The sequence below is a fragment of the Diaporthe batatas genome (assembly GCF_019321695.1).
Source record: "Diaporthe batatas strain CRI 302-4 chromosome Unknown Contig00010, whole genome shotgun sequence".
Taxonomy (NCBI): domain Eukaryota; kingdom Fungi; phylum Ascomycota; class Sordariomycetes; order Diaporthales; family Diaporthaceae; genus Diaporthe; species Diaporthe batatas.
In genome coordinates this window covers 817,540-844,834 of record NW_025408557.1, presented here as the reverse complement: position 1 = coordinate 844,834, position 27,295 = coordinate 817,540, and the positions used below count along the sequence as shown (strand labels likewise).

The 27,295-nt window shown below is 55.4% G+C and overlaps 10 protein-coding genes across 10 annotated transcripts; 5 read left to right on the top strand and 5 right to left on the bottom strand.

The window, feature by feature from the left end:
• The first annotated feature begins 288 nt into the window (after positions 1–288).
• KVR01_008533 (uncharacterized protein) lies at positions 289–1,633 on the top strand. The gene is made up of 2 exons (XM_044782666.1): positions 289–950; positions 1,026–1,633. The coding sequence occupies exons 1-2, from the start codon at positions 320–322 to the stop codon at positions 1,280–1,282; spliced, it is 888 nt and encodes a 295-aa protein (XP_044642300.1). The 5' UTR covers positions 289–319; the 3' UTR covers positions 1,283–1,633.
• Positions 1,634–1,859: 226 nt separating this feature from the next.
• Positions 1,860–5,621, bottom strand: KVR01_008504 (uncharacterized protein). Its single transcript, XM_044788115.1, has 2 exons — positions 2,664–5,621; positions 1,860–2,596 (listed from the first exon to the last, which is right to left on the bottom strand). Exons 1-2 carry the CDS (start codon positions 3,697–3,699, stop codon positions 1,947–1,949), a joined length of 1,686 nt encoding a protein of 561 aa, XP_044642271.1. The 5' UTR covers positions 3,700–5,621; the 3' UTR covers positions 1,860–1,946.
• Positions 5,622–6,303: 682 nt separating this feature from the next.
• On the top strand, positions 6,304–6,796 carry KVR01_008481 (uncharacterized protein; the record flags this gene model as incomplete). The annotated part of the gene is made up of 3 exons (XM_044793135.1): positions 6,304–6,372; positions 6,577–6,630; positions 6,713–6,796. The coding sequence occupies 3 exons, from the start codon at positions 6,304–6,306 to the stop codon at positions 6,794–6,796; spliced, it is 207 nt and encodes a 68-aa protein (XP_044642248.1).
• A 1,014-nt stretch (positions 6,797–7,810) lies between these two features.
• KVR01_008791 (uncharacterized protein) lies at positions 7,811–9,497 on the bottom strand (the record flags this gene model as incomplete). Its single annotated transcript, XM_044790780.1, has 3 exons — positions 7,811–7,864; positions 7,953–9,067; positions 9,134–9,497. The coding sequence occupies 3 exons, from the start codon at positions 9,495–9,497 to the stop codon at positions 7,811–7,813; spliced, it is 1,533 nt and encodes a 510-aa protein (XP_044642558.1).
• Positions 9,498–11,160: 1,663 nt separating this feature from the next.
• KVR01_008470 (uncharacterized protein) lies at positions 11,161–11,932 on the bottom strand (the record flags this gene model as incomplete). Its single annotated transcript, XM_044784888.1, has 5 exons — positions 11,161–11,181; positions 11,234–11,557; positions 11,617–11,700; positions 11,763–11,801; positions 11,858–11,932. 5 exons carry the CDS (start codon positions 11,930–11,932, stop codon positions 11,161–11,163), a joined length of 543 nt encoding a protein of 180 aa, XP_044642237.1.
• Positions 11,933–12,281: 349 nt separating this feature from the next.
• On the top strand, positions 12,282–13,215 carry KVR01_008735 (uncharacterized protein; the record flags this gene model as incomplete). Its single annotated transcript, XM_044782302.1, has 3 exons — positions 12,282–12,380; positions 12,904–13,004; positions 13,167–13,215. 3 exons carry the CDS (start codon positions 12,282–12,284, stop codon positions 13,213–13,215), a joined length of 249 nt encoding a protein of 82 aa, XP_044642502.1.
• An 841-nt stretch (positions 13,216–14,056) lies between these two features.
• Positions 14,057–15,821, bottom strand: KVR01_008664 (SCF ubiquitin ligase subunit SKP1). Its single transcript, XM_044787842.1, has 2 exons — positions 15,151–15,821; positions 14,057–14,996 (listed from the first exon to the last, which is right to left on the bottom strand). Exon 2 carries the CDS (start codon positions 14,943–14,945, stop codon positions 14,430–14,432), a length of 516 nt encoding a protein of 171 aa, XP_044642431.1. The 5' UTR covers positions 14,946–14,996; positions 15,151–15,821; the 3' UTR covers positions 14,057–14,429.
• An 830-nt stretch (positions 15,822–16,651) lies between these two features.
• Positions 16,652–18,805, top strand: KVR01_008796 (glycosylphosphatidylinositol-alpha 1,2 mannosyltransferase). Its single transcript, XM_044782527.1, has 3 exons — positions 16,652–17,020; positions 17,186–17,580; positions 17,653–18,805. Exons 1-3 carry the CDS (start codon positions 16,912–16,914, stop codon positions 18,706–18,708), a joined length of 1,560 nt encoding a protein of 519 aa, XP_044642563.1. The 5' UTR covers positions 16,652–16,911; the 3' UTR covers positions 18,709–18,805.
• An 898-nt stretch (positions 18,806–19,703) lies between these two features.
• On the bottom strand, positions 19,704–20,676 carry KVR01_008606 (uncharacterized protein; the record flags this gene model as incomplete). Its single annotated transcript, XM_044782226.1, has 2 exons — positions 19,704–20,374; positions 20,454–20,676. The coding sequence occupies 2 exons, from the start codon at positions 20,674–20,676 to the stop codon at positions 19,704–19,706; spliced, it is 894 nt and encodes a 297-aa protein (XP_044642373.1).
• Positions 20,677–21,048: 372 nt separating this feature from the next.
• Positions 21,049–27,294, top strand: KVR01_008500 (uncharacterized protein; the record flags this gene model as incomplete). The annotated part of the gene is made up of 2 exons (XM_044785279.1): positions 21,049–26,745; positions 26,803–27,294. 2 exons carry the CDS (start codon positions 21,049–21,051, stop codon positions 27,292–27,294), a joined length of 6,189 nt encoding a protein of 2,062 aa, XP_044642267.1.
• Between the last annotated feature and the right edge of the window lies 1 nt (position 27,295).

Genomic DNA, 27,295 nt, shown 5'->3' with positions numbered 1-27,295 from the left:
GAGAACAATGAAATAAGCCAATTACCATTTCTGTGCAAATGAAGCCACCATTCAATGTCCCTCAGTCGAGTCCTTCAAGTGGCATCATCCGGTCTCCCCGTCTTGGACACGGCGAAGAGTCATCGGTCAAGCGGGTCCAAAGCGGACCTCGGGAGATGTGCGTGCATCGCTCCAAGCCGAGCGTCACGCCACACATTGCCCCTGGTTCGGTCAAAACAAATTTACATAATTAGGGTAGAAAAAGGCTGGGCCATACTAGTAGCGCAAATCATGCTCCAGGGCTGTTAGAAACGCTGTGTCCGAGTCGTCAGTCAAATTAATGCGATCCAATTGCAACCAACTCATCAAGTTCATAGGTATCAAGTACGGAAGACCCATTGCCGCCATGACGCTCCCCTTCCCTGTCCCGCCGGGCCTCTTGGCCCCGGAGTTCAAAATGCTACCCATCACGGACCCGAATGATGCCGAGCAGGTCGCCGAGGTCTACTACGCCGCCTTCCAGACCGACCCAGGTAACACGTACTGGTGGTCCGCCGACACGTCCGCCATGATGGAATGGATGATTCGCCGCATCCGCCGCAAGATTGCCGACCCGTCTGTGCGCCACTTCAAGATCGTCGACACCCAGTCGGGTGGTAATGAGATGGTCGCTTTTGCACGGTGGGACGTGCCAAAGGGGTCGGTTGCATTCGGGGAATGGGCGGGCGCTGCTGCTGGTGGGGTGGAGGTTAACGGCATGAAGGAGGTGGATGCAACGGAGCCGGTGGGGGGCCTGGAGGAGGCGGTTGCTAAACAGAAACCCGTGACAGGTGCTACCGAGGCACCGCCGCCGCCTGACGCTTCTCCCGCTACGCTCGACGTCCCTCGTGGCGCCGACCTGGAGCTCTGCCGTGGGTTCTTCGACGGGCTGAGCCGGATGTCTGATAAGTGGATGGCCGACGACATGTTGGGTAAGCAGCGACTCATCTCTCATATCCCGTAGGCAGAGCTTCTGATATGAGAGCCATGGTACTGACTGTCACCAGGCCTATCACTTATCGCGACGTCGACAAAGTATTTCAAGAAGGGCGCAGCCAAAGCGCTGATACTTACCATGCTGAACATGGCCGACACACAAGGCCACCGGACCTATCTCGAAGCTACGCCTGCTGGCAAGCCGATTTATGAAAAATACGGCTTCCGGGAGGTCGACAGGCTCGAGTTCAACCTGGATGAACTGACCAAGGACCGCCATGGCGTCTACAAACTATGTATCATGATTCGGGAGCCGGTGAAACGATAACTACCTGACCAACTCACAGCCAAAGGAATTGAATTCGGGGACGCCAGGAGCTCCACCCCGAGTTTGCCTGTTCGATCTTGCGACATCGAAATTTAGGCAAATGCGGCTGTCGACGCCGTGAGGGCTGGGCAGATCAGATGGTGCGCAGAAGCAAGGTCTTCTCATAAAGCACCCTAGTCCGCCGCAGATAGGTTTTCCATGAAACCCACAGCCTTTAATACCTATCAACCTGACTTAGAAACCCTCTTCCAGTACTTTTACAAAACAGGCTCGACTGTATATCGAGATTCATGTATTCTATAAGATTGGTACATTCCCTGATGAAATTTGATCAGAACTCAATTTGAAGCATGTGAATTATCACAAGTGTTATTCTATGTTGCTCATCAATTGTAGGATGTAGACGGACTATCGTTCCCATTGTTTACTGGTTTCACTTCTATTCCGCATATGTCCTGAAGTCCGAGGACATACATGGCGCCTTCATACAGTAGTAAAAATTCAAGTGCTCAAGACCCAGCGCTTAAAAACATACAATATCGATAACAGTAGTTAAAATACGATAGGTGCTTTGTGATATCAATCTAAATAAACCTGAATGGTTGCTTGCGCCAATTCCCATCCCCACATGCATATGACTTGGACCCCACGGATGACGCCTTAGTTACACAATGTCCTGTTCGCCATAACGCTCCTTGAAGAGCCTCTCGACCTTCCTGATCAAGGCATCTACATCAGGCACAGGAGAGCCATCCTCCATCTCGAGGCTGTTGCGCCATCCCTTGTAGGTCTGACCCCTGCCGGCCTGGGTGCGGTTCCTGGGATCCCCCCACAGCAGCCTCACGACGAGGTTCCCGCTGGCGCGCTTCGTCTTCTCGTCAACGTCGGGGTGTGCCAGCCGGCCGAGTTCAAATCTCAGCGCGCGGGATCTCGACATGAGGTAGACCTTCAGGTGTGCCCATTTCGCGATGTTATCTAGCACATGGCTCTCTTTGTCGATGATACATCCGAGCGCCTTGGCTCTGGCTTGCTCAGTCGGGCCGAAAAACGAGTTCCGGGGCGGCGCCACGGCGTGCGGTTCCCTCGGCGGCTCGGGGGGCTGGTCGAATTCCCTGAAGAGCTTGATGATGTTACTATGCCTCATGCATTCGCGGAGCTTGTCCCCGGCTGGGAGATCGAGAATCACGTCGATGTGATATGCCTGCTCTCTATCTTCGAGCTGCATGATCTCGGTGGCGGATTTGCCGATCAGGATGACCCTGGTAGGCCTTGAAGGTTTGAAGTTTCCAAGGGAAGAATTGAGCCTTTCGAATCCTTGGTTTATACATCTCGTCAGCTTCATCCACTCAAGTGCCAGGTTGTCTTCGAGGATTGTGCTCACCCGCTAGTATTTGATCTAATTGAATTTCCTCTGCGACTGGTGCGGCGGCTGTAGTCTCTTGACCCACGGCTGAACGTCGTTGTGGCACACCAACAGCTCCATGTTGTCCCTTCGGTTGGGGTCCCACATGAGGAGGTCCTGCAACTGCTTGTCTTCCAGACGTCACAGTACTAGGAGGCTTACTCGGAGCTTGATCGTGGTGGTTTGGCGGCTGAGAGTTGCCGTGGTTCTGTGGTCTTTTCACAGTCGAACTTTCCCTACTTCCAGTGGGATTGCTATCATGACGGGTCGGCGCAGGTGAATTTGCAACAAGAGCAGGCGGGTTTGCCTTTTGTCGAGAGCCCTGATCACGGGCAAAACGCGAACCAATAGCCTTGAGGCGAGTCCAACTGGAGTTGTTGTTTTCTGGCTGAGTCTTTTGTTGATGGGCTTGTCCTTGGGCCCGGGCTGCTGTAACGTTAGGAGGAGCAGAGTTCCTGTTTGCGCCCTGAGGAGGCCGTGGGGGCGCCAGACCATCGGCAGGCCTCGTTGTACGAACTGAATCAGTCTCCGATTTGTGAACATCCTGAGTTGGACGTGTTTGGCCTTGGGCACATTGAGAGCTACCAGAGCTACCAGGCCTTCCCACGGCGCCATCGTGACTCTTCGGATAAGCTGTTGGCGCTGGATTTACCTTCGAGGATAATGTGTTCACGTCAAAAGGCCTGTCCTCGAGACTTCGGCTCGGCGGCGGAGCCTGCTGCCGACTCTGGTCAAGTCTGCCTTGGGAGCCCTCGTGGTTTCCGCGCTTAGGAGGCTCTTGTGGTGGGACATTGAAGTTGTTGATTGTGATATTCTGCTGTATGTTGATGTTCACAGACTGATGAGATAGTGGCACCACGTGGAACTGTGCAGCTTGCTCTGGCGTGACCAGGATTCCGACCAGGGCCGCGTTCCCCAGAGTGACTGGCTTCATGGGAGTCTTGCCAGCTAGCTCGATGGCCTTGTTCAAATCGACGGGCGGGCCCTGCGGCCCGGTGACGGCGTGACCACTCATGATAATATGTGTAAAAGGGACAGCAAGTCTGGGAATTTTCTGGTCGAGGATTGTCCTAGACTGGAATATTTGGGCGAGGGCTACCTGCTTTTACATTTGTTCAATACCTTGGCTGTGATATCCCCATGTTGACACTCCCTGGACAACTGGCCTGGAGATACTCCTGTTTGTCCTGGCCGCCCTCCCATCGCTTAAGCAACAAAGTCTTGAGGTCGACCTGTTTGTGAAACATCATCGACCACTGTAGCTGTCTAGTCACCTGTCGTGACCTGTTGACAGACCGTATCTACCCCGGTCTGGAACACAAGCCGGGGTGTCCTGGAGAGGTGACCAGCGGGGACAATGATGATCTCGAGGGTATTGGCCATTCACCGTCCACGTACCGGGCGCCGTTGAGGTTTGGGGCCTGGGCCGGAGCCAGGCCAAGCGGCCGTTGACAGGCTGGGGGTGAGCAACGACCCCTTTGACGGCCTGGCCTCCTGGCTGACGTCCTTCAGGGCTTCTCGCTTGAATGACATGAGACAGACAGACCACGTGGGGCTTTCCTCATGCGGAGCAGTTTTCTTGCCAGAAGAAGCATCGTTAGTGATGTGCGGCGGCTCTGCCGCACAGGTCGGTGCCGCCGCGACCTCGGGATGCACGCGATCGTTGCCGCGGGTGAAAGAGAAGAAAAAAGAAAGCAGCACATTTAAATTCCAGAAACTCAGATTTTGCTAGATTCGGAGCAGATATTCGAAGCAATATGGACTGACTGCGTGGTATGCCAGGGTCTCGATTGGCAGGGCTGCTCAAAAATAGTTCGCGCGCTCCGATTGACCAGATCGATCTGTCCAGGATGGCCCAACTCATTGATCTCGGAATAATGACACGCGCAGGTTCCTGTTTACGCTGCGGTCCATGGGACCCCAGCAAAGAGGGAGATCTGTGCAACGGGGACCTTGGCAGGTCCACAGTTGCTTGTGACTTTGTCCTCTTCTAGCAAAGTGAAGGAGACCCGTACCCGTGTCCTCTCTCTATCTGCATGTTTCCCGAGCATAAGAGATGGCAGGGCTAGTTGCCACCTAGGCACCCCAGGTGCAGGGACCGCAGGACGGACGCAGAAGTATTTGCGGGAAAACGTGGAGTTTTTCTTGCTGGGAAAGGGAAGTAGAATCTTCAAATCTTGGATCCATCTCTTACTCATTCAGACCCATGCCGAGCTGAAAATGGGGCGTACCCGGACGGCCAAGCCACTCGTCTCTGCCTCAACGCTTATTAGCCGGCACGTCCACCGCTGGCAAGGGTGGAGGGTCTGGAAATGAGAGGAAGCGGAAATCGATACCACAGCAATCGGGGTGGGTGGGTGTCCTGATCCTTCTGAAGATTATTCCCAAGAATCTCCAGGATTCCTCAGGAACGGGCGTACATGTACCGGCCTGCATGCATGCAGGTCTGCGGCAGTGGCCTCAAGTCTGCCTGCACGGCATGAAACACCCGCCTTGGAACAATAATAGGACGAGGCCGCTCGAACTGGCGCACAGCGGCCCATTGGTCGAGCCCACCAGCCCACCAGCCCGCCCACCGAACACCGAGCTTCTCATCTTCCACCGTCCTCGGGCGTGGACGCGGGACTAACACAAAGTAGTTCGACGGCGTCGAACTCTGACGCGCAATTGGCTGCGCCGTGTTGGCGGCAAGTCGCAGAGCAGTCAAGCAGTGTAGGGATTCGCTAGCTCCCGCGCACCCAGAAGGGGCGGAGAGGATCCGTGGGCAGACGCAGAGTGGGTAGCCAGTGGCATAGACCCATTCTGCGGTTAGTCTTCCGTCCCGCTTGGGCGCTTGAGCCCTCGAGGGACCGCCCTCTTGAGCGTGCGCTGGCCGGCTGGATGACGAAGCTCGGATATCCGGACGGGGATATCACGGGAAGTTGGTGATACTATGGCATATGGTCAACTGGTTCTATCCAGGCTTGCCAGGCCAGCTCACTGCGGCGGCATTGATCAATAAAACCAGCCAGGTTGTGCTGAGTGAGTGATCTGCAGGACCTGGCAAAGCATGTCCTCGGTGGGTCCGCGGCATCCGCTCCCTCATCCTCATTCCACGTCAGGGACCGCCAACGAGCGGGTATCGCATGCCGATTGTCAACGTCGAGAGTACCACGTACCTGACGAGGTGCAGGCACAGCCCAGCTTAGATTACCGTCGGATCCCGGCTCGAACCTTCGTTGGCTAACACAGCCCTCACAGCCCTCACAGCCCAGCACCACATGCTACTCACAATAACCCGGCTGACTGACTTGCGCAGCCAACTCACCCACTATCTCTAGTTGGACCCCCTTTTCCGTAACCATCCTCCGTATCAGCATACAGTACACACTCTCCTTCCTCCAAACCCCCTGCCCCGACCCAGCTGAAACCTTGCATGGACCCTGAGCGCATCAACCTTGGAACCTTGTGCCGAGAGCCATTTAAGGGTCCCCAGTCCCCAGTCCCTCGTCTTCCTCTCATCCTCGACGTGTCTGTCCCATTCGTGAAATATTTGACAGTCTAACCATCACTCTACTACTCAAGCCATCACATCCCACATCTTCTCCCTCACAAATTCAAACCACCAAACACCTTCAAAATGCCTGCCGAGACCATGGAGATGCCCCAGACCAACCAGATGGTGGCCCAGCCCCAGACTGAGCAGCCCGTACGTATCACAACTGCAACCGCGAGAGCCAAGCTTTGTCCGTCCCTTGGCCTCTGGCCATCCTCCCGCCTTGGCAGTCAGCCCTGACAGGTCTTGGCGTTCTGCCAATGCGCTGATCACTCAACCGCCATCCATCATCACCTGCACACTTGGCATCAACGACATTCAATCAATCAGATTTGCTGACTGGATCTGTGTATATAGAAGGCTGAGGAGCCAATGTCAATGTCCCTCCGTGGTGGTGGTCTCTGCGAGGACGTAAGTCTCTACAACAACCCCTTCTCTTGCATCGAACACAAGCGAGACACTCAAGCTAACCAACCATGTTCCCCTTTTACAGTGCTGCTGCTGTTGCGCCGGCTGCTGTGCCCTCGAGACCATCTGCTGCTGTCTGGCCGCCGAGGAGGTCGCCGAACACGTCTAAGCGGTCTCTGTTGGATGGACGACGCACGAGTAAGATACATAGACTGCCCAAGAAATAAATGACCGGCTGTGCCGCCCCCGGCGGTGGCGCAGTCGACGGCGGTGCGACGCGAGATGAAGGATACCCCGGATGAAGAGAGAACCCCCCGACATGCCACGAGATGTACATCATCAACGTCGAGTTGATTATTTGGATGGGGGGGAAATGTTTGATTAGATATGGCGCATAGGTCTTTGGATGGCTCAAATGACATCTTTGGTTTAATTTCCATCCCACTGTACATGGGCGTCGCTCGTTTTGCATGCTTCTGTTGGATTCCTTTGCTCGTGCTTCCGGCAGTCAGAACCACCGCTGTCTTGAGCATGGCTTCTACTCTTACGCAGTCGGATAACATGACGGCCATCAGTGCTTTGGCCAGGGGTCTCAACTGGTCAGAGACCCGATTTGAGAGGGCCTTCCTCTGGGTTCACCCACTACCACGGCAACGGAATCATCTCATTCCCAAAAGTCCACGATCAGATTGCGTCTACGACCGATTGCGACGGCGACCGACCGACCCCCTTGATCAAACAAGCCTACGGTACCGATATGTCGAGATAAGGCAAGCTTGATACCAAAGCCTGGCTGTTCTCAACACCAAGGCCCCAGTGGAATAAAACGTCAAGATAATCTCAGCCTGCGGATCTGGTACGAGGAGCAGCATATACATATATCATAGCTACCCAAGTACCCATGGGCGCTCAGGTCAGCCAGCTCACGTTCCACTTTTCAGGTCCTCATTTGTTTGGAGTCTTGCATACCGGTCCTGCTTGCACATCGTCATATCCCACTGCGATTGTCACCGCAGCATTGGCCAACTCCATTGCTCTCGAAACAACCAGCTAATTTGTTTCCCCAAGCACGCCATATCAGAAATGCGCGCCCGTCCCCTGGCCATAGCATAGCCACCGTAGGTACTTTCTGGGGGGATCATTGCCTAAACGCACTCCAGACCAAAAAAAAAGGCCGCGTCTCTCACAACTTCGACTTGGTCGCGCCGGTGCTGTCCACCGAGCTGCTCTTCTTAACCTAGCAGGAAACACGGAACGTTAGTCAACCCGCACCGAACAAAACAGCCCCCAAGTTGAGGGCCTGGGCTTGAGGCTTCACGGCTCACCTCCTTCTCAGTCTCCTCGCGGATCCTCCTCCCAAGCTCGGCGTTAACCCTCGCAAACATGCCGTACGTCCTCTCCCGCGTGTCCTGGCGCGCGCCGCACAGGTGCACGGCGACATTGTGCACGTAGTTCTCCTGCTGGCCGGGCGTCCGCCCCAGGACCTTCCACAGGCCCTCGGCCTGGGCGTAGTCGTCGGGCGTGAGCCCGCCGAACACGGCCGTGACGGCCCTGCCCTGCCACTCCTCGTGCGCGGCGGTGGGGTTGACGGCGCGGTAGGCGAGGGGCTGGTAGGTGGAAGGGTAGTTTGGGTTGGCGCCGTAGTTGCCGTCGACGGCCATGGCGCCGTCGCGTTGGTAGGGGTTGAAGGCGCGGAGGGGCCGGTTGACCGGGATCTGCTGGTAGTTGACGCCGAGCCTGTGGCGGTGGGTGTCCGGGTAGGAGAAGAGGCGGGACTGCAGGACCGGGTCGGCCGAGGGCTCGACGCCGGGGACGAGGTGCGAGGGCGCAAAGGCCGCCTGCTCGATCTCGGCGAAGTAGTTCTGCGGGTTGCGGTTGAGGGTGAACCTGCCGAAGGGCCGCAGGGGCACCTCGGCCTGGGGCCAGACCTTTGTCAGGTCGAGGATGTTCCACCTGAACTTCTGCGCCTGCTCGGGCGTCAGGACCTGCGCGTAGCACGTCCAGCTGGGGTGCTCGCCGCGCTCGATGGCCTCGAAGAGGTCCTGCGTGTGCCAGTCCGGGTTGTCGGCGGCCATCTGGCCCGCCTCCTCGTTGGTGAAGGTCTTGTTGCCCTGGTCTGTCTTGCAGTGGATCTGCACGTAGACGAAGGAGCCGTCCGGCTTGGTCCACTTCATCGTGTGGCCCGAGTAGGCGTTCATGTGCCGGTACGAGTACGGCGTGCCCCGGTCCGAGAAGAGGTGCATCAGCTGGTGGACGGCCTCCTGGTGCGTGCTCAGGTAGTCCCAGAACATGGTCGCGTCCTTCAGGTTGGTCTGGGGGTTGCGCTTCTGGGTGTGGATGAAGAGGGGGAAGTTGGTGGGATCACGGAGGAAGAAGACTGGCGTGTTGTTGAACACCCAGTCCCAGTTGCCCTCCTGGGTGTAGAATTTGATGGAGAAGCCTTGTCAATGTTAGCAATATGTCACAGCTGAGGTTCATCTCGAAGGGCCATATTCAATGTTGTTACCTCTGGGGTCACGAGCAGAGTCGGGCGAGCCCTTCTCGCCTCCGACAGTCGAGAAGCGTGTAACCAGCGGCGTCTTCTTGCCAACGCCATTCAGCATGTCAATCGAGCAGATGTCGCTGATGTCGTGCGTGACCTCGAACTCGCCATAGGCACCGGCGCCCTTGGCGTGGACAACGCGCTCTGGGATACGCTCACGGTCAAAGTGTGCCAGCAGGTCGATGAGGTGGAAATCCTGCAGCAGGAGAGGGCCTGGCTTCTGGCCGACCCGCTGCCAGCTGGATGGGTTCTCAACAGGGCAGCCATTGGAGGTTGTGTAGACCGGCTTCTCGCCGTAGCGGTATGTTGGCTTGTCGTCGGCGACCATGTTGTCTGGTGAGATGAGTTTGTCTGTTTCAAAACCCTTCAAAGGTGGTCTACAGGTAAGAGTGATTCAGATATTGTGTTCCGGCTGTGTGATACCAGACAAGTATTTCCTTCCCAGAGAGAGAGGGAGACCCGGCTACGCTTGACAGAAAAACGGCAAAATTGGGAGACAAACCGGCTAGCAAATCGGCCAAGGGAATCATCCACATAGACGGATATATATCTATTCACCCCCGCTACTGAATCATCTACATCGGGCCGGTGCATATGGGGTACCCATCTTGCAGCTTTTCCGTCCTGTACGTTTCGACCGGGCAGCAGGTCGCGCCCGTTCTGGCTCTCCGTGAGAATACCGAGAATCTGTGGGACCCAGACCAATGATTGGGCAGATATTGGAATCTGATTACAGATCTGGGAATGGGAAGTTCTTGGGGCTTGCATGCCGTGTGGATCCGCTTCAGGAAAAAACCCACTCGGTCGCCACTTTTCTCAACGCAATTGCTGGCTTTCTTGGCTGGATCCCGGCCATGACGAGTCTCGAGCAACTCCGAGAGGGGGCCGGACGTATGGTTCACCTTCGAATCACTGGCTGTGGTAACGAACTCTTTCGTACTCATGTCTGCATCAAGCAATAAAAGGCCCGGCCAGTAGCATATATGTATGTGTCTCGACACTGCAAGCCCCTTGCATACCCGAGGCTCTGCCAGAGGGAAATGGAGGGCAATGTAACCACACATTGTAAATTGAGACTAAGTGTCTTTTGTATCTTTGGAGTCCAGTCTCTTTCTTGCCAAACGGGCATCGCACACGTGCCGCAAGCCCCCCGGGTGGAGTCGGCCGCAGCAAGCCGTGAATCCATCAATGCTGCGGCTATAAATGGGTATGGCTGGTCTGATGCAGATGCTGAAGCTACAAAAAAGACAACGAATGGTCTCTCGGAACCATGTCCGATGATTCGGGTAGCTTTACCGAATTCTTTAGATCAGCAACCCCCCCGAGCCCAGAATCCTACGGGATCCAATGCTGAGCATTTAAGAGGCAGAGACTGACCCCATGGGTTGGCTTAAACATCCGTGTTAGAAGTGTCGACTGAAAATTAAAGGTGAATCAGCTTGGTCAGTGATGCAGAGTCTAGTTGGCGATTGAAACACATATATACATGATTGAACGCCGGCTCATCACCTTCTGCTCATCAGCTGATGACAGTTGACCGGCGAATTTATCACGACTGCAGGCCTATACTCTGCAGGTGAGGCGTTTCCCGAATCGGTGCAGTACATACGTGGTTGGGGGCTGTTGATCCCGAGCTCGGTGTTCGGCGTGTCCTCCCCTGCAACTGCAGCAGTGACCATTGCCTCTTGGCTGTCCTGTCAGCCTCCCTCAGCCCCTGCGCGGTCGATATTATGGACTCCGTCCGTGGCCTAAAGGAACGATCTCGCGTCTGTATTCATTAAACCGTATTATCGCATAAAGCTTTATATGTACACGCTGCTCCAACCTACAGTGCACTCTCGCCCGCCCGATGAACGCCGCTGCTGAGGTCAGATCGCCAGTTTGTCTGCCTATTAGTGTGAGCCGCCTGTGAGGAGGCATTCAAGCAAGGGAAATTGATGGAGAGCGGGCCCTGGGCACTGCTACGCGCTCCTGCGCGCTCCTGCGGCCGTTTACTCCTGGGACACGGTTTGCTGTTTTGGTCAGCGCAAGTTCTCTGAAATGCAGCAAGGCCGTCGGACTTACCACCAACCAGTCCATTCCCTCCGTCACACCGCTGCCGTCCACCGCCGAACATGCCATGATGCTCCAATTCCTGTCCCTCAACTCGCCCAGCCGCAGCGCCTGTGAGATGTCGCCTGCCCCTTTTGCCCCTGGCTGATCTTGCTTGTTCGCAAACACCAGCAGCGCGGCGTCTTTCAGTTCCTCCTCGTTCAGCATGGCTGCCAGCTCGTCCGCCGCTGTCTGTAGACGCTCGATGTCCGTGGAATCGACGACGAAGATGACGGCTGCCGTGTTGGCGTAGTAGCACCTCCAATAGGGCCTAATGCTCGTTTGACCGCCGAGATCCTATTGCAAAACGTCAGCCTCTCGTTTCGAAGGCTGTTTCCGCTGGGGGAGCTGCTTACCCAAACGTTGAAGTTTAGATTCTTGTATGTGACGGACTCAACATTGAAACCGATTGTTGGGATCGTTGTGACCACCTCGCCTATCTGCACTGCGTGTCAGCAAGTGTAACTCCGGCCCCGAAGAGAAAGTCGAGCAGGTCTCATACTTTGAGTCTGTAGAGAAGGGTTGTCTTGCCGGCGTTATCCTGGACCGGAGGCATCAGCAGAGAGAACTTGACCCCTGGCACATGTGATCCCGTACCAAGCCCAAGATCAATATCCGTATTTCCTTCTTTGCCCACAAGAGGCCGGAAAGCCATGACATGCTCTGACCCATCTTCGCTTATGCTCCGCCGAGAACGCCGTTGGGAAACCAAAAGTACTATTGTGCCGCGGTGTGTGTTGTACAGTTCGGGGCGTCGGTTCGGGCCTGTGGTCCTCGCGACAGGTTGATGTTTCACCGTTTGCGGAAGTGAAAGGCGACGGATCCGGTGGTGGGGGAGGGGAGCGTTGGAAGGAAAGGTTCGCCGGCGATGTTGATATGGTCGTGTGTGAGGGTAGTGTTGTCAGGAGAGGGAAAGCTGCCAGATCGTTGATTTCCAATCGAAAAGTTTCGAGATAATGCGCTGGTACTCGCCTCCGAGCTTGGCACAATGGTTGCATCAGAAGCACGGGCTGTAGCTTCGATGCCGCCGCTGACGAGGGCCGGCTCCTCCATCCAGCTGGCCTGGCTGGCTCCAACTCCAAACCCGGGTGGCCCAGGGGGGAGGGGCCAAGGGGCAAGGGTTGCCAAGTTTGGCTGATCCAGCCATCGGCTGGCCCGGTCTGGCTTTCTGCATGTGTTTGCCCGCCAGACTGCTAGCCTGCCAGCCTGCGAGCGTGCCTGCCGGCCTGTCCCCGAAGCCAGTCCCAGCCAGTCCAGCCAGTCAGCCCAGTCCAACAGCCTAAACGTGTCCAGCTCCAATGACGGGCTGGTTCCCCGACAGCGCCCCCACAATTCCACGTGACTACACCAAAAATCAAAAATTACTCTCACAGGCGTAACTCGACTGTCTCTTGCTGGACCCTCCCCCATCGACCAACGAAGACGAACAACCCACCCACTCGACATCGACGACAATCAGTCAAAATGCCGGTACGTACGGAATGGATGTCAAGGATGGAATACTGCGAGTTCGATACACATCGATCTTGTGCGCATTCGCAAGAGCTGGGGGACGGCCCCGCCCGCCGGGCTGCGATGATGGGAATCTGGAACTCGGATCATCGTGAAAGACCACCACGCTGACAGGTCATGACCTTCCACAGAGCCACAAGTCTTTCCGCACGAAGCAGAAGCTCGCCAAGGCGAAGAAGCAGAACCGCCCTATCCCCCAGTGGATTCGCCTCCGAACGGACAACACCATCCGGTACGATTGATCCCACGAGATGCGCTCCCATCGTCAAGCACAAGGCGTACCATGCAGAGCCACGGCAGCAGTTGTGGCGCTCGAGACGCAGGCCTGCACCGGCCGCCTCGTGTGAAAATGGAAGCACGGAGATCTCTTTGGCTAACAGGACTGTCTGTACAGCTACAACGCGAAGCGGAGGCACTGGCGCAAGACCCGTCTCGGCATCTAAGCGCATCACCCCACGACGCGACTGCCTCTTGCTGCTTTTCTTCTCCCATCAATCAAATCTTCTTCACGATACCGACTACCAGCTGTCACAACTCAGATGATGGACGGATGAAAGTAAAACGGCGACTTGGCGTGAGGGCAGGGAGAGGAATGATCATCATGGACTAAATGATTGACGGAACAACCAAAATGGGTTCTTTTCAACTTGGTCCCGGACAAGGTGTCTCGCTGGGTTTTGCTGGCTCGTTTGAGCCGCATGATTGCATTTAGGGACTCGGGGAATGCAAAAAGAAATGCCAACTGATTGACGTACCATACTTGCGCAGCCTGAGCGGGTGCTCCTCTGGGTGCCGCTCCTCTTGCTGCCACTCCCTGTGATGCGCTGTGGACGCCTATCCACTAAAATTGACATGTCTATGAGTGACTGCGAATGCCTGCAAGTTTATGAGATCCACACATCTCGCTATCACAGGATCGTGGAATAGAGACAGGTGGGGCCAGGTATTAGGCGTAAGCAACGAAATGAGCAATGAAGCAACATATGTCCGGATCATTAAGGCTCAAAAACCTGTAATGTATTATTCTCCCGGTCCAAGCCGGAAATCTGTGTTGGTACTGAGAGTATCTGAGAGCATCTACGTTTCTGGAACGGCTGTCACCTCTTGCTATACTGCTGGGAACAGAATCAATAGTGAGCATGACTCAAAGCCCCACGCAAATTGAAGTGCCAGTCACCAACTACGCCTGGTGGGTATGAAGACCACCGTCAGCTGTGGAGTATGCTCAGCAGAAACGGGAGGATCACAGCAAGCAGGTTCACATTATCACAAGCATAATTAAATAGTAGGAGATTCCGAATTCTATTCTCCGTGTAACTAAAGCCCAGAACAACTAACTGTTGGAGCAGTGTGCTCCGAAGGGGGGCTCTTGTGCAATGTCGCCGAGGTTTCTGAGGTAGGGATGCTGTTGTGAAAGAGCATATGGGCTCAAAGGCTGCACTACTGGGCTTGCTAAACCTAACCAAAGCCGGCATCTCCCCTTGCACAACCTCCTTCCCGCAGCCGAATCCCTTCCAGAAAAGCAACCATTTAGTACCTCAAACGCCGAACGAGATGCCGAGATGGTTGGAGCCGGGCCATCGGCTAAGGACAAGGGAGAAGAATCACAAATCGTGTGCCGGTGAGAGGAAGTTGGTGACAGGTAGCTGCCAGGTGTTTACCGGTCCTCAGCCCACTCGTTCTCCCTGCGGATCTGCTCTTCCTCCTCAGGAGTAAAGTCGTTGGTGATGTTGAATGTCTTGCGAATCTCCTCGGGAGACTTGCCCTTGATCATGTTGGCCACAGTCTTGCAGCCAACATCAAGCAGGGCCTTGATGTCCATGTAGTTTGCAGCCAGGATGATCTCAAAGAGCATCTCTTGGTCCACCTGCATGTACTTCTGGTCCCACTCATCGATCTCGGTGGTCTTCTTACGCGACTCGTTGTCGTCATCCTGGGTGGGTAGAGGGTCGTTGCGGTGGTGCTTGCACCAGTCCAGAATCTTCTCGAGGACGGGCTGGGTGACGTTGGGCAGAGGGATAGCCTGAGTGGTGGCGGTCTCCATACCAAGGTCCTCGATGAGGTTCTTCAGGAGGATGGAACGCTCCGCAACGGGCAGCTCGACGCGGACGACGCCACCGTCGTTGCACCTCAGCGAAAGCTCCTGCTTGTCTCTGGGAGTCTCGGCAGACATCTTGGATGGTGTTCTGATGTGGTTAATGTGAGGATGAGTTGATGTGTGTGTCTGTTAAATAGAAGCTCTATGGTCAGATGCTGTGATGTCTTTGGACGTTCCTGGAGCAGAGTGGAAGCAGCGGGTGGGGTGTGATGGAAGAGAGGAAGTCTGAGAGGCAATGTCCAAGGGACCAAGGGAAGAACCACGAGTATGGGGGTTTTACCTGCTTAGTGCGATGGAATGGGACGGAAGGAAGTAGGCAATGGGTGGTGGGCGGCTGACGATGATGAAAGTCGGAAGAGGAAGCGGGTTGTTGGTGGTTTGGGATCAGGTTAAGTCAAGCGGCGTGGGGTTGGCAGTTGGTGGAGGCAGTCGCCGCTAACAAGTGGGGCCAATCACCACACTGCCTGGCTTCTAGGCAGGCGGGCGGGTAGGCAGGCAGGCAGGCAAGGGTTCTCGACGGCAACCTGAGATTGTGTGCAGAACATGCAGCGATGCTTTAGGCAGATGGGAAACTACCACTTGGCAGTGCCAGGAAGTGGCTCCTCCCCACAAGATGAGCAAGGGCAGACAAAAGGGAGACAGGCGACTTACTGGACGGGTTGAGGCGTGCCTGCTTCAGTGTAGGCAACGAAAGAGATCAATGTTTGGTTGTGTGTTGGTGAGTGTGCCAGGTTAGATGATCTCGTTTGTGGTTGGTTGGTTGAAGAGCAAATTCTCAGTGGGAATGGGAAGAGGTGATATTACTTATGTACCCTGATCTGCTGGTGATTTGGCGCAAATACTTTGTGGGCCGGACGGGGAAAAGAAATGGTCACAAAAGACTGGCTCAAGTGCGTTTGCTAGGTAGTTCAAGTTCATTCAAAGCACTAGATAAATAGAATGACCTAGTGCCATTGTATCGTCCTCCTAGTTGGCCGCCAGGCGAGTTAGTAGCAAGAACTGGCCTGATAATGGACTTGAAGTGATGGAAGGAAGCCAGCGGCATGGACGGTGGCCTGCTAAGAGGCCCTTTGGCCCGCACATTGTGTTGTAGGCATCCTAAAATTGGCATGAAAGGATTGAACCGCTGGTGGCACAGTAATCGTCCCAAAATTTGGGGGCTCTTGGGATGAAGAAAGAAAAACAAAAGTCAATTGTCTATTGTATTGTCTATTTCCTCTGCTTTTGTGCAAGCTACCAGGCCCCATCTGCAATGGCCTTGAGACCAGAGGGACATGGATGTGCTGCCGTTGGTACACTTGGTGATGGCAGGTGATCAGGGTCCTGGCTAAGTACCTAGGTAGGTAAGTAGGTACCTAGGTATTTATGGAGTACCTAGTATCACAAAGTATGGTGCTGGCATGACTGGCCAGACAGTGCTGTCGCTACAGTTTGCAGTCAGGTATGTAGTAGAATGCACCGTCCGCAAACAAGAGATTGGTACCAAGAGACAAGAGGAGGCTGGAGAAAGCCGTGTGGATGCCCTCAAAATGTTCCGCATCAGGAACGTTGAAGGGCAGATCCACCTTTCAAGGCTTCTGCATCCGACCCGCTAACCTTCTGGGCTGCGGGAATCTCCTATTCAGGGCAGGCTGGCCCTACTGCGCCTGCCTGGCCTGCTGGGTGGGCTGCCAGCGATCATCTCCCAGGACCCCTGCCCCCAGCTGACGGCATGCTAGCGTTTGATTGTCCAGCTACCACCCCTGTCGGGACAGCTGAGTCCAACCAACTCGACCCTATCTCCCAAACATGTGGCCTCGTCGCTTGACAGGTTCCTGACGTTTTCATAAACAAACCAACCGGTCAGACGATCCCGAGGCTGCTCATTTCGAAGAGTGCTGTTGCAAATTCCCCTGAACTCTTCCGTCCCTCCCCTTCTCCTCCCCTCCCAAACATGCCGTATGCAGCCCGCTTGCCCACGGTCGAGAACGCCCCCTTGAAAGCCGCGATAAGGCCTCGCAGATGCTTGCGCTGGAATTTCTAGGAAGAAATCGAGGCCAACATGTGGCGCCGCACATACCTTTTCCTCATAGTCGTTCGACTGTGGTTCGCTCTGTCGCCCAGCTATTTGCACCCCGACGAGAACTTCCAAGGCCCAGAGGTCATCGCAGGTAAGACGGCTGGCTCTTCCTCCCTCTGCGTCCACGTAGCCCCCTGGGCGCGTGTCGCAACAGCGTCAGGGCGCGACTCAGTTCGCACACAACCCTGTCGCAGACGCGGATTGACTGGAAACGACGTGCTTGCCTCGGATTATGCTAACTAAGACGCTCATACAGGCGAGATTTTCAAGTATCCTGTCCGGCTTACATGGGAATTTACTAGCGACCACCCGATCCGAAGCGTGTTCCCGTTATGGCCGATATACGGGCTCCCGATGCTCCTCCTCCGATGGCTGTGGATAGGCAATGGCCAAGACGGCGAGGTTCCTCCGATAGCAGTATTCTGGACTCTCCGCGCACTCATGTTCGTGCTTAGCTTCGTCCTCGAGGACTGGGCTATTCACGAGCTGGTCCAGTCACCCCGGCACCGCCGCGTCGCCGTTTTGCTTGTCGCCTCGTCATATGTGACGTGGACCTACCAGACGCATACCTTCTCCAATGCCATCGAAACGTTGGTTGTCGCTTGGAGTCTGGTCCTGATCGAGCGGACCATCGCGATGCCTGTGAATACGGTACGTATGAAAAAAAAAAAAAAAATGTTGAGGACGATTGTCGCACGAGTCTGACATGATTGTCTCTAGCAGCAAACTCCTCTTCTGGCACCGGCTCTACTTGGTTCGATGGTTGTTTTCGGATTTTTCAACAGGATAACCTTTCCTGCTTTCCTCCTCATCCCTGGCCTTCGCTTAATCCCTTACTACTGGAGGAAGCCACTTGCGCTTATTGCAACGATATTATCCGCGCTCTTCACTGCATTCATTGCAATCTCCCTGGACACGGCATTCTACAGCAGTCAGCAAATCTCGTGGACCGATTTGATTTGGCATCCGATAGTTACGCCCTACAATAATCTCATGTATAACATAGATCCCTCGAACTTGGCGCAGCACGGTGTTCATCCATGGTATCAACACATTCTGTTCAACATCCCGCAGCTGATTGGACCGGCAGCCATCTTGTTGTTTACGCGACCACACCTTTCTCTGCGACTTTATTCTGCGATTTCGGGGATATCAGTGCTTTCAGTTTTCCAGCATCAGGAGGCTCGATTCTTGCTTCCCACCATCCCGCTGATCCTCTCGTCAGTCCGACTTCCACACCAGCAGAAGGTTTTGCGGATCTGGACTGCGATGTGGATTGGATTCAACCTTATATTCGGTACATTGATGGGCATTTACCATCAAGGAGGCATTGTTCCTGCACAGGTGTTTATGAGCAAGCAATCGGATGCAACGAAAGCAATATGGTGGAAGACATACATGCCGCCCATTTGGCTTTTGGATGGCAAGGCCGAGACGCTGGAGACCCGCGATATTATGGGGATGCCAGGCGAGGACCTTTACGCGGACCTCACAAAGATCGCCACTTGCGACGTTCCGGCGGACCGGAGGAACCAAGAATACAAAAAGGAACCAAACGGGACTTACCTCATCGCCCCTACATCAGCCGCTTGGTTGGACCCATATCTGGGAAATAAGGGGCTAGAGGGTCTGAGATTTCGGCAAGTATGGAGAAACAGCCACCATATAAATCTGGACGACCTAGACTTCGCAGAAGATGGTATTTGGAGTACACTCAAAAGGGTCATTGGGAGGCGAGGCCTAGCGATCTGGCGGGTGACAAAATCATGCAAGCGATGACCACAGGAAAATGTTTGGGAAAGGAAAATGACTGGATTAGACACGCAAAGATACCCCCACCCCTTGTCACGAATGAACGAAAAACCGATTGATTGTATTCCCTGATAGGGCCAAAGCACTCTGGTCTCGATATGCAGTCCTCATGCAAGTCATATGTGGCGGGTGGACCCCTTTCGAGGACCAAAACCAGCTTATGTAATTGTGCTCGTAATTGGTTCTTCAAATATTGGTTGCACAAGCTCCCCCCACCTGGAGCGCAGAGCTCATCCAGCATCATGATATTTTAGTAGACTGCCCAAGCAGATCTACGATATTCGAGCCCTGGTCTGAAGTGCATTTCCCAACCGTCGAAGCAGTCCGAACAACGTCAACATGGCCGGCTTCAGACTCGAGCTTTTCAAGGTAACTAACCACTCCACATTTGTTTCCCCGCTGCAATGGCATTCCCGTCACTGACTGACCGGCATCTGCTTAGTTCGGCATGTACCTCTTCTTCCCCATTGCATTCATGGGATACTTCGGCGTCAACCTCGACGAGCGCTTCGCCGTCCCCGACTTCTGGCCCAAGCCTGAAGAAGCGAACAAGGTGCCGACGGAACGCGATGAGATCAAGGCCGAGCTGGAGAGGTTAAGAGCCAGGAGGCTCTACTTGCGCGACAGGAGGCTGGCGGAGGAGGCGAGGGAGCAGGCTGCGAACCCACTGCCGGCGCCGGAGCAGATTCACAACCAGGAGCCACAGGCGCAGCCACAGCAGGAGAAGAAGGGCTGGTTCTGGTAGAAGAGCGGAGGAAGTCCGGCACCGACTGGTCGAGGACCATCCACCACGACATGGATTCAGGAACAGAAAGAGGAAAACACCACTCAATTATTCAAAATATCGGCGCATGGACAAATGGCAAAAGCGCAGATCATGTCAAAGCTGTGCTGTGCACGAATCGACGATATTTGGCTGGGTGAAGATGCATCTTTATATACAATTGTTGTTACAAGGTCATCTACGAGTCCAGGTTGTCCTCGAAGGCCTCCCACTCCTCCTCAGGCACGCTCGGGCCCTTGGCAGCGTTGGAGTATATAGCCTGGACCTCGGGTAGCTCGGACAAGGCCTCGACGAAAGCTGCCAGGCTCTTGACGTCGTCGACCGAGTCGACCGTCGGCCGCGTGTCCTCGTTGGGCGACCAGATGATCTCGGAGCTCAGGACCTTGAGGTCGAAGCTCTTGGCGACGCCCTGTGCGATCTGCATGGTCGAGGTCGGCTGCGACCACACGATCATGTTGCCCTCGTCGTCGGCCTCGAGGTCCTCGGCGCCAAGCTCGATGGCCTCGTCCATGATCTCGTCCAGTCCGACCTTGTCGTGCTTCTCGAAGACGACCCGCCCCAGCCTGCTGAAGAAGAACTCGGTCGCGCCGGTGCGGCCCTTGTGCTTGCGGATCACGACGTTGACGTCCTGCAGCGCGCGCAGCTTGTTGTCCGTCTCCACGTCCAGGATGAAGGCGTTTGGGCCGATCATGACCTCGAACTTCATCGTCTCGAGCGTTGCGCCGGACAGTGAGCGGCCCTGGCCTCGTGCGACGGCCTGGTCTATGACATTTTTTGGTGTGCTGGCCTTCTTGGCGATTGAGATTGCGTTGGCCAGGGAGGTGTTTAGGTTGGGGTCGGGACCGTACACTGCGTTGCGAAAATGTGAGCATAGGATACAGTCAAGGTTATGTATCTATAGCAAAACCGGTGCGGAAGCATTGCGAACATTTTGAGTATAATGTTATGGCTTGTACAAATATTGTGCGCTCGGAGGTCTTCTTTTGGTCCGCCCTCCCTTTCGTGTGCTTGATCTTGGACCATTTATTGTGCCCTGACTGTGATATGGGCGTTGTCGAGAATGCGCGGCAACATTGCGGGCATATTCGTGATGGCCGGGCGGCCTGGGCGAGCTGCGGAAGCAGCCTAAAAGTGGGTAGTCGAAGAGCCATTGGGGGTGATCAACATGGGTCTTGGTATCCTGACAATTATATGTACATGGCAGCCAGTTTATATGCACCCAAGAACTTCTGGTGACGTCGTGGAAGCTTTTCCATCCTTCGGGCAGTGCAGAACGGCAAGAACATGCAACAATTCTGGCGATCAGCGCTGGTGGAGCCGCTGCCAACCGATTGGAGCGACAGCGGCGCTAGAAACAGGGGTCATGCACTTCGAGTCGCCTTTCAGGGTGGGATGCTGCCAGCTGGAATGTCCATTCCCGGCACCCATCTCCTCCCAAGTCCTCCATCTCAAATGCCTTGTTTGGGCGAGTACGCAGCTCTGACACCCGATACACAACCCGCAACGCCCACCCAGTCCCAATCATGTCCTCAGAGCCCCCGCCAGAAGCTCCCGCACCAGCCGTTTCCGAGAGCGCCCCTCGACCCTCAGTGACAGCAGCCATCTCGACGCCCGAGCTCGAGCTGTCCAAGCTCCAGGCACTGCCCGCAGAGCAACAAGACCTGTTCCTCCTGACGTTCGTGTCGACCCTGACCAAGCATGTCCTCTCCCTCGACGCCGACGACTGCACCGCGCAGCAGTTCTACCTCAAAAAGGAGATATTCCAGATCATAAACCTCACCACCCCGCCGCCTACCCGTGTTATAAGGAACAGCATCGGCAAATGTCTCGCCCACATATTCGAGAAGGGAGACCGGAAGCTCCTGGTCGAGACCGTCAACGACCTCGTGGCCATAATAACGAGCGGGAAATCGAAGGGTGAGGGCGAGGTCCGCGCGAAACATGCTGCCGTCTCCTGCCTCGGCGACGTCTACGCCGCAGCAGGTGACAGCGTCGGCCATTACCACCAGATCGCCTGCATGGCGCTTCTGAAGCTCCTGAAGGGCTCGGCGAACCATGCAGGCCTCCGCGCGGCGTGCTTCACGGCGCTTGGCAAGATCGCGAAGATGGTGGCCGGCATGATGGACGAGTCCATCGCACGAGACATATGGAAGCAGGGCCGGAACCATGCCTCGACAGACAGGGGCGCGCTGGTAGGTGCGGCCGCCTGTCGGTGTCTTCGGTCTTTGATGCGGAACACGAACTACTTCAAGAACTCCAACGACTTCGACAAGGTCCAGACGGCCATGTTCAAGACCTTTGAGCATACATCCTCGACTACGAGACGGGCAGCAGCTGAGTGTCTGGCCGAGGCTTTCGTCAGGGGCTACTCGGAATCTTCTGCAGGGGAGACATTTCAGGAAGTTGCAGTTAAAAAGCCAAAATCCAAGGCGTCGAAGCGCCAGTCGATGGGGCCTGGCGCGCTGCAAGATGAGGATGATATTCCGTCAAGGCCTGGGAGTCCAGCGCCTACCAAAAGGAACCCCAACCTTGCCCTAACTCCAGGAGACATGCTGAAATCGCTGTCTACCCAATACGGTCGCATGGCTACGTCTAATAAGGCCAGGACCGCTATTGGCATATGCTACGCGACGCTCCTGCAGCGACTTGGAGAGAAGGCCGTCGAGATCAACTACCTCAATATTGTTGAAAACCTGACCATGGACTTGCTCGGCAACCCCAACATTGTAAACAACCGTTACCGTCTCCTTATCTCCCGGCGCATCGTCGACCACCTACTACAGGATGTCGTAGGCAAGAAGATTCTCGGCGAGACTGGGCAGTCACATGCCGCAAAAGTCTTGATCAACGACATCCTCAAAAATTATCCGCAAGCACTGAAAGAGCGGCCCGAGCCGACCAAAAACATGCTGATCGCCGCGATGGGAGCACTGGGCTCGTTAATGATCTCACTTGGCTCAGCCTCAAACTCCTTTGCCGAGGCCGCCAGAGACGCCTTGTTGCAGGTCCTTCAGCACCCCAGTTACACAGTCCAGGTCTACACCTCGGCGTGTCTCAAGACCTTCGTCCTTGCATGTCCACAGCAGTTGCTCCCCTGTCTCTCGGTATGCATGAACAGCCTGAGCAGGGAGCTTGGTGTGCTTGGCACAGGTCGCAACTCTCAGCGAAAGTGCACTGGCTTCTCTCATGGTCTGGCCGCCACGCTCAGTGCAAGTCCAGCCAGGCCGCTGTATGGATCTGTTGATATCAACAGTCGTGTGCTCACTATGGCGACAAATTTGCTCAAGACCAGTGGAAAACAAGAACTTCGTGTTGCTAGTACGCAGATCCAGGTTGCTTGGACACTGATCGGTGGTCTCATGTCCTTGGGGCCTAACTTTGTCAAAATCCACCTGTCCCAGCTCCTGCTTCTCTGGAAGAATGCACTACCAAAACCCCTCGCGAAGGATAATACTTCCGCACGAAATTATCTCGAGGCGTCTTTCCTCGCACATGTTCGAGAATGTGCCCTGGGCTCCATATTGGCGTTTCTGGAGTATAATAGCCGACTGTTGACCGTCGATGTGTCGAAAAGAATTGCGACCATGCTGCAGAGCACGACAGCCTTCCTGAAGACACTACCTAAGAAGAAGACTTCAGATGACATCTCGGAGAGACTGGCCCCAGCTTTGCAGCTTCATGACATCGAGATGATGGTCCAGCGGCGCGTGATGCAATGCTATATTAAACTGGTGAACACAAGCCCAGCTGGCGGTAGCGAGGCGCTGTTGCAGTCAAACCTGCTCACCCTGGCAATTTCACTTTTCGCAGACCCGGAAACCTATTCTCCTAGTTCATTGAGTGCAGCGATCGCGAGCTCTGCCGGCACATTCGAGACGATCTGGGATGTCGGTGACAACTCGGGATACGGTGTGACCGGTCTCGTCACTGGGTTCACCGTCAAGAGGTTACCAGGGCAGCATGAAAGCTCCGTGGAGCCGTCTCTTACAAGAGACGACAGCCCAGAAGACGCGATGGAGAATCTCCTATTGTCTCCTGTGTGCAGCGCACTGGAGCACGACGCATCTACTCTCTATATTGGCGGACAGGAAGCCTTCGACTGTATGACGAATCCTCCAGCTACAGAGGTCGTAAACATGGCTATCCAGTTGTTCGCATTCGCATTCCCGCTCACTCCAGCCAAGGTCCAGGAGAGCATTCTGGAACAAATCGCCTCGTTCATGGCAGCTGGCTCAGGCGAGCGCGACGCTGCGCGGAAAGCGGCCGTCAAGGTCAATGTGGCGACGGCGTTTCTGTCAACACTCAAGGTCGCCGTCAAGGAGACAAAGTCCCCGCATGGAGACGTCACCAACCTGCAAGTCGAGAAGCTGCTTCAGGACACGATCAGAGGTTTCGTGCTCGACCCAGACCAGTACGTGAGAAACCTGGGTTATGCAGCTATTGCTCGCCTTTGCAATGCTTGCGGCAATGCGTTCACGAACTCCGAGATCAAGTTCCTCGTAGATACGATCGTGGTCAACAGAGAACCTAGTGCTCGAGCAGGTTGTGCAATGGCACTGGGTTGCATCCAGGCCAAAGTCGGTGGCATGGCTGCCGGATATCATCTCAAGACAATTCTTGGCATACTCATGTCGCTTTGTAACGACCCGCACCCGACTGTGCATTTCTGGGCCCTGGAGGCCCTGGCGCGTGCTGCCGATGCCGCTGGCTTGGGCTTCTCTCCATACGTCTCGAGCGCCCTTGGCATGCTTGCACAGCTCTACGTGTCTGATACGCACAATCCGGAGGTTGCGTCTGCGATCTCCATGAACCTAGAGCTGGAGTTGTCCACAACGGCGTCCATTACACGATGTGTTGACTCTCTGATCAACGTCCTTGGCCCCGATTTGCAAGACATTAGCAAGTCCAGGGAGCTCATACTGACACTGGTCGGGTATCTTCAGGATGAAGAAGATACTCAAGTACAGGCGGCGAGCCTTGCATGTCTAGAGCATCTCTCTCTGTACGCGCCCGGGTATATGTATTTCGCCGACTATGTCAAGTTGCTTCAGAAGTACCTGCAGTCGGGCCATTCTACACTCCGAGACGTCGCGATCGATGGTATCTACAACATTATGAAGCGCGATCCGTATGATGTTATCCGAACCGCGGAGCCTGGCCTGGAAGATCACCTGTGGCTTGCACTTGACGCAAACCCAGAACACGACGGCATACGAAATATCATCCAGAACTGGATGCGCCAGACGTGCCTGACAGACACGGCAGATTGGCTCCAGAGATTCCAAGGCGTCTTGAAGCTGACAAGGCCCAAGGCTGTTGCCGACATCCAGGTGTTGAATAGGAAGGCTACTGCGGCCGTTGACATTCAGGACGAAGAAGTGGCCGGTTTCGCGGCGGCCGGCGGTGTGGCCAAGGACGAAAAAGAGGGCGGTTCGGGCTCTGACGTGGAGCCGCTGAGATGGCAAGTCATCGCCTTCGCGATGACACTCCTCAACGACGTATTCATCTACATCAACAAGGATGTCATGACGAATGGAGAGTCGGCTGCTCAGGTGGCACTACAGAGCAGAATCGCGGATGTCGTCCGTATGGCTTTCTCTGCTTCTACCTCTGGTGTCTTGGAGCAACGCATCTGGGGCTTGAAGATTATTGGTGCAGTGTTGAAGATGTTCGGAAAGACGCCCGATCCAGATTTTGACGAGGCAATGCTTTTGGAGCAGTATCAGGCGCAGATCAGCTCTGCACTAACGCCTGCCTTCGCTGCTGATTCGTCTCCTGAGCTTGCATCCGAGGCAGTCAATGTGTGCGCAGCATTCATTGCCACCGGTATTGTCAAGGACGTCGATCGTATGGGTAGGATCTTAAAGACCCTCGTCAGCGCCCTCGAGAACTTCGCCACCGAAACCGACAATGCTGGTATTGGCGAGCTCAAGGGATTGAGCTCCAACGCCCAGGTCATGGTGAAGATGGCGGTCTTCTCAGCCTGGGCCGAGTTGCAAGTTGCAAGCACCGAACAAGCCTACCTTCTCGAGGTTCTCAAAACACACATCGGCATGCTGACCCCACTGTGGCTGGAGTCACTTAGAGAGTTTGCCCGACTCAGGTTCGAGCCAGACATTTCCATGACACTGGGCCCACCATCGTTGTCCGGTAGTCTGGACACCATCTACGCAGCTCTGAACAGAGAGACGCTGCTCAAATTCTACCAGGACTCGTGGTTGAAGCTTGTGGATGCCATTGCGAGCCTGATCGGACAAGACAGTGAATTTGTGTTCGATGCCCTCGATGGTAAGACCACCGCAGACGCCTCAACCAATGGCCACACCAAAGGGTCAGACATCAACTATCGCGACGAGCCCCTCGCGTTCTTCTTTGTCCTCTTCGGTATCGCGTTCGAGGCTCTTGCCGCGAAACCAGGCCAGGCAGACTCCCTTGCTCGCCAGGAGCAAACACTCGAGATTCTCCAAGCACTCAAGAAGATCTTGCATCCGAGCGTTTCAGGTCACGCGATCTATAGGGAGGCCATCTTCTCGGAGACCATGGATCTTCTGGATCGGCTTGTCCTGACTGAGGGCTTGGATGTTCAAGGCGTCATTGTTGAGATCGCCCGGGCGCTCTGCGTCGCGCACCCTGCAGCCAGGAGATCGACCGAGCCAGACAACGGAGAACTCTCCGAGGACATTGAGCAGCTCTTCGAGCTGACACGCATCATTGTCCTGGTTCTGGCTGGGCTTTTACCGAACCTCACTGAAGCAAACCAGCCCGTCCGCCACGTCCTGACCGAAGAGGCTGTGTTACTCATTCGCACATCCCTCAATGCCTTGGTTGACGCTGCTGAAGTCTTCCCAGCTGTCATCAAGACAGACCTGCATGCTTGTCTCATCCACATTTTTGCCACAATTCTATCAACACCATTGTGTCAGGAAATTGTCGTCCCGCAATCTCTGCCAACGCTGAAGCGATTCATCGCGACTATGGCCGGCCCACGAGAGGGGAACAGTGGGCCCACGGATGTCCAGCTCCAAGGCTGCTTGCGACGCTTCTTGTCCATCTACCTCCACTCGCAGAAACGAGAAAAGCCCACGGACCTGACCAATGTCAAGAATAGCCTGTTGGCTATCACCATCCTGTTCACAGGCGGGCAGAATCACCTGTCGGCTAACGACCCCATCGTGGCCAAGTTCTTGGAGGAGTTGGTGGATTGTCTCACGGACCGCATGGTATGTGTCGCCGGTCCAACCAAGCCATTGACAATTACTTGCTAACACTGAAGCCAGACTGCCAAGATCGCAGCCAACTGCGTCCGGTCGCTCCTCCTTCGAGGCAAGCCCACCGTGGCCGACGAGACCATCACCCGGTTCCTCCTACCGCGCCTGATCTCCTTCGTGACGACGACAGACCGCGAGGACCCGGAGCACGCGCGCTCCGTCGTCGCGCACACGCTGTCGCAGTACGTGGGCGTCGTGTCCAAGGACCACACGGCCATCGCCATGTCGCTGGTCCTGCCGACGCTGCTGTCGCGCGCCGCGAGCGAGGGCCCCGGGGAGCAGGGCATCTACCGCGAGACGAGCGCGCGCCTGCTGGAGCTGGCGTCGGTCGAGCAGGGGAGCTTCCGGGGCATCGTGGCGGGCATGAGCGAGGGCCAGAAGGCGTTCATGGAGGAGGTCATCAAGAGCGGGCGGTCGAACGACCACGCTGAGAAGGATGCGGACTCGGGGTCCGGGCAGCCTTCCATCGCGCTCAAGATGAATTTCGGGGGTGGCAACTGAT